Raw genomic sequence first — 16,052 nt, 5'->3', positions numbered from 1 at the left:
ATTTGATAAATTAAAATATTATGTAATTATTCTTTTATTTTTTAAAATTTATGTATACTTATAAAAATATTTATGATGATACTTTTTAAAGTCAATTTGTATTTTTTAAAATTAAAATGTTTTATATAATTTTATAAATTATATCTATTAAAATTATTTTAAATTTTAAAAATAATTTTATAGAATATAATTTTTTGTACTCTATGTTTATTAAACATTGTTTTTATTTTGATTTATTAATTATAACTTCTACATTTTTTGAAAAGCACATACTTTACCAAATACATCCAAAACTAATTTAAGTAAAATTTATATTTTATTCTATAATCAATAAATTGTAATTTGTAGGCCGATATAATATTTTTCATTTGAAACTTTATTTAAACGATTTTACAGTCATAATTAGTTACTCTCATTTCTATATAACCAAAGTAATGGCCTTTGGTTCAAATTGTGTCATAAATTATGCTAAAAAAATTGTAAAGTTAATTTGCTAAAGAATATACCGTTAACACTTAACATCATGAATGACAACACTATAATATTATATCAAGAGCAATAATAATCAAATGAAATTAATATTAAGAAAAAGAAAAAGAAAAAGCAGAAAGATAATTTTTCCTTTTCTCCAACACCAGTCCAACAATTGTGATTCTTTTCCCTTCTATTTGATTACCATTGGGAAATAAATACAGGTATCCGTACATACAGCAAATTTAGTATAATTTTTCTTTTCTTTCTACTTAAATAAAAATTTCCAAAATAAATAAATAAAATAAAGACAACTAGACAAGCAAAGACAGCTTTATAGTTCCATGAATTTGGTTTGGACCATTTCACGCGCAAGATGGGCCCCACCACTATCCATGAAAATGGCTTAGTAAGTCATCTATGTAAAGGTTACCGAAGCCCACTTAATTAGTTCTGTGGCCACCTTTGCAACGGAGATTAAAATTAAAAAATTTTAAAAATACTGAAAAATAAAGATTAAATTAAATTTTTGTATTAGTGTAAAATATATTCATTGAGTTATATTTTAATATTATATTTAATTTAAGATAAATATAAAGATTGAATAGTAGATTTATAATTTAAAAAGTTAAATAAAAATATTTTTCTAAAAAAATATTATTAATTTATATTTCTACTTTTTAAAAATATTAAAAGGACTAAAATTTTATATTTTAATACTAAAATTTTAATGCTGATAGTCAAATATAATACTTGATTTCAATTCTCTAATCTCAATATGACGCTCTTACATGCCACAATATGACGTTCATTATTCACTAAGCTCCTCTTCCTTTTTCAAATTGCCATCATTGCTTGCTTCAATGCAGTTAAGGCTCTACCTTCGAGTACTTATTCTCTAACATCCAAATTACTCGGCCAAATGTGTCAATTCCATATTATACTGTTGAGTTGATAGGCATTCCTTTCTTTCTTTTATTTCTTTATTTGATTTCTTTATCCACTTAAAAATCCAAGTTAAACAGTAAAGTATAATTAGTTTAATTTTATACATGTTCACACGGTCATTGTGTTGATACTTGATACACACAATCCTCCTCTTTTAAGAGATTACACGATTGTATTTATAATTCTTCATACACATGTTAGCAAGACTTTTTTATTTAAGTCATAGTTTAAACGATTTATGTGAACTCAAATGGGAACGGAATATATGTTACAAAGTTTTTAATACATTAAATACATAAAAATTAAAAAAAAAATATCATTATACTCTTAATATATGTCTAGAAACACATTTTATTTAAATCTTAAAAAAATTAAAAAAGTATAGGTAAATAATGAAAATACTAAACAATACGAACAATTGATATGTTGGATGTTCAATTTATTAGGTGTGCGGATGATTATCTTAATATTAAGATTTAGGTAGATAATTTAGGGGTGTAGTGTACTTTTACTTTATTGGGCCAATTTTAGAGCTCATTATTCACATTGTTTACAAAAATCATTGTTTACCTAGTAAAGTCCAAAAATAAAAGATTGTCATATAGTAAGTATATGATTTTATGGGGGAGTTATGCTACACATACAAGTCATTTTGGCTTACAAGTTTTACAAGTTGGACCAAGTCTAACAAAAACTACATTCACCAACTGGAGCGTGATAACACACGCGTCACTCAACCATTTCCAAAGCGCGCTCTCACTCACCATTATGGAAGACGCTTCTTCTTCACGTGTCTCCTTCTCCTCCTCCTCTTTCTTCTTCTTCTCCTTATTTGCATTTCTCCTCTCTTTTCTTCACGTGTTTCATCTTCATTGTTGTTTTTTTATTACTGTTGTTGCTGCTGCATTTTTTCCTCCTCATTTTTTTATTGATTTTGCAACATTATGTATTTTTTTTTCTTTGTTTGATTTTTTCTCCCAAGAAAAATTATAAGAAAACGAAATAAGAAGATGAAGAAGAAGAAGCAAGAAAAGATGAGGAGGAGGAAGAGGAAGAGTTTTGAATTATGCAGAATTTATCAGAATAAAAATACACTAAAAAATTCTTATAATACACCCAAATATCTTCGTATTACTCTCAAATATCTTCGTGTTACATCCAAATTTACTGCAAATACAGAAAAATATTTTCTTTAGTACTGCATTTTTTCTTCTTCTTCTAATTTTCCTTATTTCTTTCTTTCTTTTAGTTAAATGAATATAAGTTTATCCTCTTCCAAGTAAATTTGCAGCATTATGTGTTTCTTCTTCTTATTTGTTTGATTTTTTTGTTTTTATTCTTGTTAAGAGAGTAAAATAAGAAGAAACTTGAGAAGGTAAAATAAAAAAGAAAAAGATGAATAAGAAAAAAAAGAAGAAGATGGTGATGATGATAAAAAAAAAAAGAAGAAGCAATAGAAAATGAGGAGGAAGAGGAAGAGGAAGAGTTTTGAATTATGCAGAACTTATCAGAATAAAAATACACCTAAAAATTCTTAAAATATACTCAAATATCTTTGTGTTACACCCAAATATCTTCGTGCTACACCCAAATTTGTTGCAGAAAAATGTTTCCTCTAATGCTATATTTTTTTTTCTGAATTGAACCACACCTTAGCCACTTGATTGGATTCAAAACAATAATCAATTTCGTTCTGATTCAATTGACAATCTAAAACTGAATTATTTATTATCTTCACCAACGAGATAATTTATGATGGAGAAGAAAGAGAAAAAAAAGAAGAAAAGAAATTCTAATAAAAAAAAGGACGAAGAGGAGGAGGAGGAAAATGTGGTGTTGATAACGGCGATAACGAGAGAGAAAAATTACGAAGAAGAAGAAGAGGCACGAAGAAAGAAGAAGAGACACGGAGAAAGAAGAAGAAGAGGCACAAAAAAAAAAACGTGAATGAATATAAATGACTTGTATGACTTATACGAGAAAACGCTTGTATGTGAAAAATAACTCTTTATTGGAGAGGATGATACCCGTATTTACAGTTAGCTGTAGTTGTGTCCAAATATATCCTTTTTTTTATTTTTTATTTTTTTACTAAATGGAAATCTTCTATTAGATTTATGTATATTTCACCTTTGCAAATGATAATAAATCAAAATTAAATTATATGTAAATGAAATAAAACTTTTTCCTTATCAGATATTTATACTTGGGTAGGATAGCAGGGAACACACAAAAGAGATGGGGTAACTTGGGATTCTGCCTATTAAAAAATCTAAAGTGAAGGGTGGGAAATGGGAATGATGGAACAACGGTGTAAATAGTGGATGGTATGATGACAATTCTAAATAAGAAAGAAAAAGAGAATTGAAAAAGGAGGGAAGGGAGTTGGATCAATTGGGGGCACTGTGACAGTGATTTAAGGACTTTTGCAATTGAATAAAGATTGGAAATGATGTTATGTGGGGATCATAGTCTTACCCCCCTTCACCTTTTGCTTTATTTTGGTCTCACCCTTTATCTTTTAGCTTTTGAAAAGCTCATTCTTAGATTTAAGAAAAGCAAAAAATCTCGTTAACCATGTAATCTAATCACAATAGTCTACCCCAACTTATAGATCAATTAGTTAATTAATTAATTAATCAAATTTAAGGAAGGTGATGGCGGCATTAAAGCCACGTTTGCTAGCCATCATTAGGGTTTTTGTTAAATTATGACATAAAAGAAAAAAAATGATTGCCCCCACTCTCACCTAACTGGGGTTTCTCTATATTAATGCTTGACATGAATAGTGTAATGGGGGAGATTCAAATTAATGAGGGTTGACGAAAGTTTGTTACTGTGAAGGAAAATTAGAAGAGCTTCATTTGGATGATTTGGTACCGTAAAGTCATCTAAGCAAATAATTATACAAAATTATTTTCTTCGATATCCAAGTATTATTTTTTGTCTAAGATGTAATTTTTCATTTTATCAAGCTAACCACACATTACGGGTCATAAGATTTGTTATATTTTGGGCAAAACATGGTCTTAATTCTTAAAACAGTGATGAATCAATATGTTTCTTTTAAAAAAAAGTTTTAATCATTCTGTTCTTATAGTTTTACCAAATTTACAATTAAATCCATATATTTTTTTAATTAAATTCCTAACAACTTTTAATTTTCTAATTAGATGATTGTTAGCGTAAAAGATGTTAGAGTTAACAGAATATTATTTTGTAAATTAAAATACCCACAATTAAAAATCTAACTAAATCTTTATCACATTTTTTGAGAGAAATATTCAATTAATTTTAAGATTTTTGATATGAAAAAAACTTAACTACAAAATAAAAAACTACATAAGAACTTAATTGAAAGAAAAAAAAATATAAAAACTAAATTATAAATTTAGTAAAACTATAGAGACCAATAAAATAATTAAATCACACAGAAAAAAAGTTGAAACAGGCTATCCCATTTTCCATAATAACGTTTATATCAACCAACACCGTGGGAAGAAATTAATCTAGTACATTGTACATATAGAACACTTGCATGAAAACAAGCACATTTATAAATTGAAATCTAAGCAATTGTGATGAAAGCTTTGCATCTTATTACGCATATCACCAATCTAATGGTATCCTAGGGTGTGTTCTTGGTTGAGGAGGAAAAAAAAAAGGAGGGAATAGAAAAGTTTGAAAAATAATATCATTCTAGCTACAAACCTTTCTCTGCTCTCCTTTTTAATTTTAAACCTCGAACTCACAAACACACCCTTTTAGAGGAGCACAATGGTCACTTGCTAGTGATCATGTTGGGGTTAATATACTAGTTAGAATCCAATCCGTGGGATGCATCTATGCTGTACAATGCAATGTTTGTTTCCATATATATTTTTTCATCTGGTATCTTCCTCACTATCTGATTTTGTGCTCTCTTTCCCTTCCATGATGCTTTCATCCATCATAAACCTCCAGCTATCCCCTTCCTCTATTTCCCATTGTTTTTTCAGTTCATAAATAGCTTTCGATGCCGCAGCAGCAATGGCTGGGTTGCTGTCTTCTGCCAGTCTCTGCAACATGAACCAAAGACAATAAAAATCAATCTGCCAAAAGGAGAAAAAATAATGAAACTGTTGACAGTAGTCGAAAGTACAGATGATAGATTTGCATATACCAACCTGCAGTGCCCCCATCCCAGCATTTCCAAGAGTCCACATGGATGGTGCTGCTGCTAGTGCATTGGCTAAAGCTCGTCTGGAAACGCATAACATTTGAAAAGAATATAAAAGAATATGGATTGAGGTTGCTTTTAATGTTTCTCTTCTCCTACTACTACTACTACTACCAGTACCACCACTATATATTTCTTTACAAGTAATCAACGGGATTTTTGCATTGTTATGATTGCATTTTCAGAATTGTACGACATAGTGAAAGGGAAATTTTATAATTTCAGAATATGTAACTTTTGTTTTGTAGCAGAAGGATCAAAACGTGTCGATGATGAAGCCAACCAAGCTAATTCTATTCATGGCAGAATTGATCTTTAATACTAGTTGAATTAAAGCAAGGTATTTTTAGCCCAAAAAATTGATCCTTTTTGGAGAAAAACAAGGCAATGCAATCATGTTCCTTGAAAGACTCCGATATCAGACAAAGCTCACCGAGTACTGTCATCAGGAGAACTGGAACACTCCGCCAACAACGATACACTTTGTTTACCATCCATTGCATCAAGGTCTATAAGAGTGGTAACCAACAACTCAAGCTGTTCCAGTTTTAAAAAAAAAGCGCAAAAAAATCAATGCTTATTACTTGCATATTGAGTTAGTGACTAGAATCAGACAATAAAAAAAATAAACAGTGAATCAAACCTCTTCAGGGTCGGTGTAATCAATTCCATCTGCTTCAGATAGTGCTGATGCCATAATCCAGTAAGCTTCCTGTTCACCTTAAAATCTTACCATATGATTGATACTTTCCCTGATACAATTCGGTTACAGAAATTGATCTATACTTAATGAGGAAAATAAAACAGCAAACACGAAAAGACCTGAAGAGCAGCGATCCGTTCTGTGGTCACATCCCCGGGAAGGAAATTTACAGATTTTCCATTCTTTTCAAGCCTTATACGACCTCTTCTATTATTAGCTGAAAGAGATCTTTTATCTCTACGTAGAGGACTGCACCCAATATCATCAGAAAACAAATTTTCAGTGCTTATTATTATATAGAAGAAGGCATTTGAAGTTACTTGACTTACAATTTATACATCTTGCTCACCATCATGTCATGGATGTTTACTATGAACTGCAATATTTACATAATACAAAATAAATTTCTTAACTGGGAGCTCAAACAAAATATGCATGATATTTCAAAAACAAGTTAAGTAGCAATTCATTTTAAGCAGAATAGTTCCAACTGTCAGTAACAATAAGTAGGGCTGAGTTTGGTTTTGAGAACAGGACAAGACAGGACATTAGAAACATGACACAAAGGACAAAGACACAAAAATTAGTTCTTCTATATTTTGTTCGGTAATAAACTGAATATAAGATAGAACAAATAATAAAAGTCCAATTTACTTTAAATTTTTTCTTCACACAATTTAGAAAGAAAAATAAAATGGTAAAAAATATAATTATGAAAAATTAATAGTGACAATAAAAGGAAAAAAGAAAAAATAAATTGTGTCCCCGTCCAGTGTCTTTGTGTCCTTCTTGACAAAAAGGACACAAAATACACTAATTCAGTGTTCAAGGACACAATGTCTGTCTCTGTCCATATCTCATCTGTTAAATATGTTCTTGTGTGTCTGTGTCCATGTTTCAATGTCATGTGCATGTAAATAAACGCAGCCTAGTAGAAAAGAAAAAAAATTCCAAAGTGAACACTGTTGTAGAGCATAAAATGTTACCTCCAAGGCCATAAGGGCATCTTCCATAGCACGCTGCTTAGCACGGAAATCAGCAAGACGTAAATCAGCCTGATAGTTCAAAGGTTATGTCAAAAGGGGTTTTCTACTTTTGGCTATAGACAATCAAACACTTGTTTCTCTTGCTGCGATCTTGCAAAAGGATCTAGAGGTTCATATTAAGATCTAATGGGATGGGATAGTCATAGTTTTACACAAGAAACACTTTTTATTTCCTCAAGGGAAGACAAAATAATTTGTACTGATCACGAAAACAGTTTTATAGTTGTTTGAATTCTTAATTAATGGACTACAGGATTATACGAAGTATCCATATGGCTACTTTAGTTTTTAACTTGATGAAGAATAGCTAGGGAAGACTGAGCTTCAAGTCATACCACCCCCTAGGCATACCTAAGTCGAACCATGCAATTAGATTGCAGGACAGATTTCATATTTATGATCACCCATGAATTTGTTTCTTTATTCCATAGAAGTAATGGAGTTTCAGCAAGACAGGAATCAAAAGGTTTATTTATTTAATTATTATTATTATTATTATTGTAAAAGAATTTCTCTTCTATGTCAACAATTAGGACACATTTAACCAACAAATCGTGAGTGTAGAATAGTGACTAGGGGATAGGAAATGTATCAAAGACAAAATCACTTGATACAAATTATATCAATAACAATCTTATATCATATTAATCAAGCATATCATTCGGATGAAAAAGGAAAACTAAGAGGATAAAAGGTTCACCTCTAAGGCCCCATCACTCCAATGCTCATCAGCAGCACTTTTCAATCTGGACCGAGCTTTATCTTTTATTATCTGCGCAGTACATTTAAAAGAAAGAGTGAAAAACCAGGACCAAGTATACCACCAATCTGCAATCTTCAATCAGAAAATGTGAAGATTCTAGATGATACAGACAGCAGCAATGCTATTAAGCCGTTTAGCTTTCTCCTTGACATCACGATCAATTTTCTCAGTGTCCTCTCTTGCCCGAGCTACACAGCAAAATAAGAAGAAAAATATATGTAAGAATAGAATCATCCATAAAGATGATGCACCTATTGAATCCTTCCTCTTCAGAAGCAATAAAAAGAAGAAAAGATCCATGCACATGGAATTTTGTTGTAAAGCACTTCAATATTCCCCAGATGCTCGAAGAAAAACACTTCGATAAGTAATAACGTAATCTCTTTTCAAACTGAAGGTGCTTGCTAAATATAATTGCTATCTCATTTGACTTATTTGTTTCTTTATTTCTTTTGGTTGGGCAGAGGGGATGCTCTAGGTTTATGGGTGGACATTGCTGTCCTCATATGAAATACAACAGACTTAGAAAGTATATTTACACAACTATCACTTCTAATGAAACATTTATTTCAACTTTCATTGTATGAATAAGGATGCAGTGTTTCAGTACAATATCACATTGCTTAAAACAAATGAATTGGCTAACCATCAAGCTTGAGAAATTCTGTCCCTAGAAAAGCAACATCTTGGCGCGCTCGAGCATCCAACCTCATTATGCCTCTGACAAAATAATAATTTAAAATTATTTTCGTTGCCTAGGACACAATTACATTTCTTACTCTTATATGTATATAGGAAATACAATATATAAAACGGATAGACATTGAGGTGAGAGGCATTATTTAAGTCAGCTACAGATAAGTCCTATATCGAAATTTGCAAGCCATGATTATAAAAATATCTAGACCAAACACATTATTTATACAATTGATCAGATAGTGATAAAAAGACAGCTAGATGAACAGTAGTTAGAGCATGTTTCAAGCAAAAAAATATAGGACTAAATACAGCTTACAGGAAGTACCGTGAGAGCAAGACAATGTCATTGCGAGCCCTTTCATTGACGTACTTTGCATCATTATGAACGAACTTACAAGCTTCAGCCAAGCCACGAACAGAATGAATGCGATCAATTTTCTCATCTTTGGTATGTCTGCTGTACACAGAAAAATATCTCTAACATTTAAGTTTGAATACTCAAATATGAAATAGTGATAAGTTTACATGCTATCATCAAAAGTTGGAGAAAGATAAATGCTAGTTTGACATACGATAGAATTGGCAACTGAAATGCAATAACTAAAGGGTACTAGGCCAGGCATAAGAAAGTACGGAAGAATTAAAATGGTAGAAGGATGGTTAATTATAGGGTAAAGTAATTTTTTTTGTCCTTGAAGTTTGCTAAAGTTTCAAAAATATCCCTAAGTTTTATTTTATTTCAATTTTATCCTAAAAGTTTTCGATTTGCATCAAATATACTCCTGATGGCTAATTTTTTCAAAAAACTTAGGACCAATTTAGCAACAATTTTACAAGAACAACTATCAATACAAGCAAACCAAAGATAGTTGTCATACATTATTGTTAGGTTAGTCCTTAATTTTTTGAAAATTTAGCTATCAGGGTATATTTGATGCAAATCGATAACTTTTTGGGCAAAATTGAAACAAAATAAAACTTAGCGTATTTTTAAAACTTTTGACAAACTTCAAAGATAAAAAATATACTTTCCCCTTAATTATATTTTAATTCTATTACCTAGTTAAATCAGAAATGTCATCATAAGTTGTAACACGATCCTTCTCTTCCGTATTGTTTGCTCCAGGTGATTTACATAAAATAGAATATTTTTTCGAGATTGACCTATCTGATTTTCCATTGATGATCAAAATCCGGTCATTGAGAAAGGTTGATCTCCCTGTGAGGAAACATCTTTGGTTCATATATCCATGTTCTAATCCATGCCCTGGAGGCTTTATTCTGTTGATCCTTGTGGACATGGAAGAAGAATGTTTTTCGTGTGATCTACAAAGAGTTGTTTTATGAGTCACAATAGGACCACTTGAAATTTTGTTTGCAGTAAGTGCCATCAGAATATCAAGAAAAGAATCATGTATGCCTGGTCTTCATCACACTTGAAATATCTCAGTTCTGCAGAAGAATATCACAAACGAGCATGAGGACATAGAGTTTAGAACCTACCTATAAATGGTAGATAGTACAATCCATTTTTTTAAGGAACTACAAGTTCCATTAAAAAAGATGCATATTGTGAGAAAGAAATACAGAGACAAATTCGTATCCAAGAAAATACAATTTGGAGTCTGATTGATAAAATAAACTGACAGATTAGAGTATAAGTGAAGTTGTGTGTTATATTGTTGAGAATCATATATACCAATCACAATGCCACTAATTTTGTAATTCAAGTGCCGAAAAAACTGGTACTCAACATTAAGCATGACTTTTTAGAACACTCCTATGACAATCTTGAAAGTTTGGTTTCACTTTGTGTTGTTTCAAATATTTACTAATAATAGTTAGTGTTTATGCAGCAATCTGCACCTTATCTCCCTAACCCCTTTTTATAAATTTTTCAAAGGGCACCTTAGCCCCAACCTCATCCAAATGTTCCTTCAAAGAATATGCATTTAATAAAAACACAGTATGTAGCTCATTTCTCCAGAATTTCCAGAAATTAATCCAAAGCAACTTACATCTAATACCCTAGATTTTAATAATATTTTTCCAACATTTAGATGTTGAAAAATGCAAGCGGCAAAGATAGTATCAAATGCTTGAAATACTACCTAACAGGTAGCAGCTACATCTAGTTGGCAAGTCTGAAATTTTCCACAAACAGTTATTTATAGTTGAAGTATATAAATATATATTTCATTTTCTAAAACCGTAGTGCAGATCAGCATGTGATTCACCTCATCATTTCTCTATATCATCCTGAAGTGATTATTCAATGAAATCAATCAATCAATTAATACTACTATGATCACAAGTAATTCCAGTTTGAAGCTAAAACTTCAAATGCAGATAAATTTTCCCAACTATTCAGATACAAAAGCCACATCTCAAGTTCACTCAAATTTCAGAGTCACCACTACAACACCACACTAGCAAAATTAGAGAATCATCGAAACAAAGAACAGCAACAATTCATAAGATAAATTGGGGAAGCAATAAGAAAAGGGAAGATGGGGAAATTACCTATGGAAACAAAAAGAGAGGGAATTTGTGCGGAAGGAGAAGAAGCAGCAGCTAATAAATTAGGTTGATGGAGTGAAAGAGAGAGTAAGAAAATGAAAGAAGAGAGTGTGAAGGCCAAGAAAATTGGAGAAGAGAATTGAGAGCCACAAGGAGAGGGTGTGGTCCTTTGAAGGCCAACAACGAACAGAAGAAAGAATGAGAAATGGAATGGAGACAAAGAGTCACAGTGGAATACTGGAACATGTGAGGGGTGAAATGAATGTCCACGTCACTTCATAAATGGGAATTGTTTTTTCAATTTAATTTTGATGCAGGTCACTTCCACTACTAGTGTAAAATAATTTTATATATATTTAATTATGTTAATATTATATTAATAAAAATAATATTTTTGTTAAAAAAATTATTTAATGTAATTACAACTAGAAAATCAATACACAAAATATATATTAGACACATATTAATATTTTAACTAATATACATAATGCATATTAAACACGTATTAAGCTGTAGCAACAGATTTTTTTTTGTATTGTATCCATATTTTTTGCATATTTATAATATTGTAATTCACTTTAAATTTTAATATTTAACTAAAATATTATATTTATTTTTATATTAAATATAATATATTTAATTATGTTAATATTATATTAATAAAAATAATATTTTTGTTAAAAAAAATTATTTAATATAATTACAACTAGAGAATCAATACACAAAATACATATTAGACACATATTAATATTTTAACCAATATAAAAAATACATATTAAACACGTATTAAGCTGTAGTAACAGGTTAATGAATAATAGCTCAAATGGCATAGACTCTCCATACTCAATTAAGAGGTTGTGAGTTCGAGTCTCCTATGTTCGAGTCTTCGTATCTTTGGTAAAAAAAAAAAAAGCTGTAGCAACAGATTTTTTTTGTATTGTATCTATATTTTCTCCATATTTATAATATTATAATTTACTTTAAATTTTAATATTTAATTAAAATATTATATTTATTTTTATATTAAAAATAATTTTTATAAAAATAATTATTTTTTATGTTAATTACGTAAATAATAATTTAAAATAACATATATAATTATACGATGAAATAAAATATTTTATATTATTAATATATCAAAATTAAATTTTGTTCTTTTGTGGGACAAGATGGGTAAATGGCACTTTCAACACTTCATCGTCCCAATCCATATTGGATAAAAGATCCGCAGCCGCTGCTATGTCTTGCTGGGCATGGCAAATTTTTAGCTGATTATAATTGTATGGGTTGGGACCAATATAAATAGTGGTTGCCTCGCTTTTGTTGCTTTTTGTATTTGTTTGGAAGATCCACAAATGAATACTTGAGTTAGGGTATCGTAATGGATGAATTTAGTTTGACGACTTTCGATTTTTTTTTTAAGATTGTTTAAAATATTATAATGTGTATATCTAAAATTTATATAGTATTTTTAGGACTTAATATTTTATCTTTTATAGATTATTGGTTATATTTCAGATAGATAGAAGAGATATCATATAGAAAAAGACAAATTGTATCATATTTGAGATGAATATGAGTCTCTAAATATCTATCGATATAAGTTTGTAATGATACATAAAATAAATACATACTGATAATAAAACAGGTAATAGAACAAATAATTAATATTTAAGACGGGTGGGAGTATTAAAATATCAATCTTTTATATATTGTTAGATTGGAATTCGTTTAAAAAATAATACCTAAAATTGTAAATTAAATTAATCTTTTTATTCATTATAGGATAACTTGTCACCTTAAAAAGATAAAACATGCTAATATAATAAGTTAGTATCACATCTTATATGATATATCCTCAATTTATATAAAGTAAAATTTGTTTGTACAAGTATAAGTAATTTTAGTTCAAAGATTAAAAAAAGAGCTAGCCTAAGGGTTTGTTTGGGTGAGCTTTTAAAAAAAAATCTTTTTTTAAATTATTTTTTTTAAATGATCTTATGGAAAAGTAAAAGTAATTTTATGTTTGGGTATCTCATGTAAAAAAATATTTTTATCTATCAATTATGTTTGGATATAACAATATAAAAGTATTTTTTTGTTTGTTTATTACATAAAAAACATCTTTTTTTTAAGAAAAGAAAATCTTTTAAAAAAAATGTAAATTACAGCTTCTCAAAAAAGATGTTTTTCTGATTTTTCTAGTGTTTTTACTTTTACTACTCAAAATTTGCCAAACACGCTAAAAAATAAAAAAAAAATCTTTTTTTATTAAAAAGATTTTTTTTATCAAACTAATGGCGCCCAAACAAACACTAAGACAAGTTTTTTTATATGGACTAATAGACTAACGAACATTTTTTTAGAGAATAAATTCTCTCAATTATTAAAAAAATTGAGAATGTAAATGTAATTTTTAATATTTTATTATTTTTTTATATTTATTTTTTTATTCTATTTATAAAATTAATAATAAAAAATCACATTTTTTTCTCTCAATTATTAAAAAAATAGAGAAAAAATTTTCCATTTTCTAGGGAACAATCATTTCTGCAATTACCTATTCTTTTTAATTTTTTATTTTTTGATAGGTAACGGGCCAAAGGCCCAGCTGCAGTTACCTCTTCTCAATCATAATTGATGTCCAAATCCACAAAAAAAAAATTGATGTCAGGTTAATAAACTAATTCTATTTTGCAATGTCTTGATTGTCTTGCCATGTGATGATTCTTCCATAATATTTGTACCTTTTTTGGTACCATTTTCTGGTCAATCTGCACCTTTTTAGACTAATTTGTGCCATTCTTTTTTTTATCCATTGGGGAGTATTTTTATTGTGGTAGTAATGTTGTAATATTATGATCATTCTGCAAATTAGAGATTAATTTTCTAATTTAATTGGTGATGGCGAATTCAATTTCTTGATTGATTTATCTCTTCTATCTTGATTCACTATTTTACAAATTTCTCAAACATGGTTTCAAGTTCTATTATTCGCCAAGAGATTTTAGTTTTTTATTTATAAATTCTTAATTGATCATTTTTTACTTGTAGTATTAGTTTTATTTTGTTTAGTTATTCTGTTTCAATTTAGATTTGTAAATTGTAATGTTAGTCAGAGCTTTTTTTTTTTTTTTCCTGTTTTGCATCAGCGATCTATTATACTATAGTGTTTGTAATGGTCTTTTTGAAATTCATCTTTCAAACGGAGGATTTTTTTTTCAAACATAAAATAAAAAAAATCTATATTTCTCTAGACATCATTTTAAATTTTAATTTCCCAAATACAATTTTTTTTGTTTAGAACAAATTTGCAGCACCCGGCAAACTCTTTTTAAATATTTTAAACCCCACGTTTTTAATTTATTTTAATCCATTATCATCATTTCTAAATAGTATATACATCGATAAATAGTATATAGTATATAGGAGTATATAGGAATACACAAAAATACACAAAAACAAGTATGACTTTTTCAATAATTTTTTTAATTCTAAATTAAAAAGAATAAACTATATTTAACAATGACAACCATTATCATCGTCTACAAAAATACAGAAGAACACTGAAATAAGTCATATCTAACAAGTATTTTTTTAATTATAAGTCGTATTTTATTTTGAAATAAATTTTAAAAAATATAAATAAATTTTTTCAAAATAAAATATAACTTATAATTAAAAAAATCCTTGTTAAATATAGTTTAGTCCGATGTAGCTGTATATTTATGGAGACGATGATAATGGTTGTCACGGTTAAATATGACTTATTTTTTTAACTTATAATTAAAATTTTTTTTGAAGAAACTATACTTGTTGTCTATGTATTTTTGTGTATTCCTATATACTGTTTGTAGATGATAATGATAATATATTAAAATGGATTAAAAACGTGAGATTTAAAATATTTAAAGGGAGTTCGCTGGGAATGCGGCGAACTAACTCTAAAAAAAACCATATTTAAGAAATTAAAGTTTAAAAATGATGTTTGAGAAATATGAATTTTTTTTATTTTATTTCTGAAAAAAAATCCTTCAAACGAAGAAATCCTATTTTTTACTAAAAAAGAAAATTCTAATACCTTTTCCTAAACCAAAATTTAAAAACGTTTTTCGTATGTCCTTTAATTTTGGCTCATCTTTAAATGTTTTTTGTTAAGTATGAAGTGTTGCACATCTTGTTAGTTCGTTAAATCTAAATTTTTTATTTATTATATTTTATTTGAATGGTTTGGATTTAAAAATGCAACTTGTTAACGAGGTTAACCATTTTTTTTTATAAAATTTAGTTTTTTTTGTAAGTTTTAGATATTGGGTTGAAGTCCAAAAAAAAAAATAGCATATGAATATTAATTATAACATGTCTGTACAAAAAAATTACTGGCCTTTACCGCTTTAGACTTAAAATAAATAATACATAAGAAATAAGTTGAAAATTCATACACCAAATCAGAAAAAAAAGATATATTAGAATTTTAGAAAAATTAATATAAATATATATTATGTATATAATATTAAAATTTAAATAAATTTTATTTTGTGTAAAAAAAATTATAATATTAAATATGAACACAATGATAAATAATTTTATGTTATATAAATTTAATATATATATATATATATACAAATATATAATAATTTTATTTTATGCGAAATAAAATTATAACATTAAATATGAAGACAA

General features: G+C 28.3%; 1 protein-coding gene across 15 annotated transcripts; it reads right to left on the bottom strand.

Annotated features, from left to right (window-relative positions):
* Positions 1-4,879: 4,879 nt before the first annotated feature.
* Positions 4,880-11,649, bottom strand: LOC107609004 (senescence-associated family protein). Of its 15 annotated transcripts, none has more exons than XM_016310819.3 (13): positions 11,373-11,649; positions 9,909-10,301; positions 9,175-9,306; positions 8,797-8,870; positions 8,262-8,338; positions 8,088-8,159; positions 7,328-7,396; positions 6,671-6,717; positions 6,461-6,590; positions 6,282-6,350; positions 6,072-6,175; positions 5,586-5,661; positions 4,880-5,477 (listed from the first exon to the last, which is right to left on the bottom strand). In XM_016310819.3, exons 2-13 carry the CDS (start codon positions 10,238-10,240, stop codon positions 5,304-5,306), a joined length of 1,356 nt encoding a protein of 451 aa, XP_016166305.2. In that variant the 5' UTR covers positions 10,241-10,301; positions 11,373-11,649; the 3' UTR covers positions 4,880-5,303. The 15 variants fall into 15 exon arrangements, with proteins under 15 accessions (XP_016166305.2, XP_016166303.2, XP_088349703.1 ...); XM_016310817.3 differs by having other exon boundaries at positions 9,166-9,306; positions 11,373-11,645; XM_088493577.1 differs by having other exon boundaries at positions 7,328-7,360; positions 9,166-9,306; positions 11,373-11,645.
* Between the last annotated feature and the right edge of the window lie 4,403 nt (positions 11,650-16,052).

The sequence above is a fragment of the Arachis ipaensis genome, chromosome B7 (assembly GCF_059453495.1).
Source record: "Arachis ipaensis isolate K30076 ecotype BB chromosome B7, ASM5945349v1, whole genome shotgun sequence".
In the NCBI taxonomy this organism is placed as follows: Eukaryota; Viridiplantae; Streptophyta; class Magnoliopsida; order Fabales; family Fabaceae; genus Arachis; species Arachis ipaensis.
The sequence above is the reverse complement of the archived record's forward strand: the minus strand, read 5'-3'. Positions and strand labels throughout refer to the sequence as shown.

Bases quoted from the DNA above. Each gene is read 5' to 3' on its own strand.
- LOC107609004 (XM_088493568.1), bottom strand. From the start codon at position 10,240: ATGGCACTTACTGCAAACAAAATTTCAAGTGGTCCTATTGTGACTCAT. The intron at 8,160-8,261 runs GTCTGTATCATC...TGTACTGCGCAG, and splicing joins GGCTTAATAGCATTGCTGCT to ATAATAAAAGATAAAGCTCG. The intron at 6,351-6,460 runs GTCTTTTCGTGT...TAAGGTGAACAG, and splicing joins AACGGATCGCTGCTCTTCAG to GAAGCTTACTGGATTATGGC.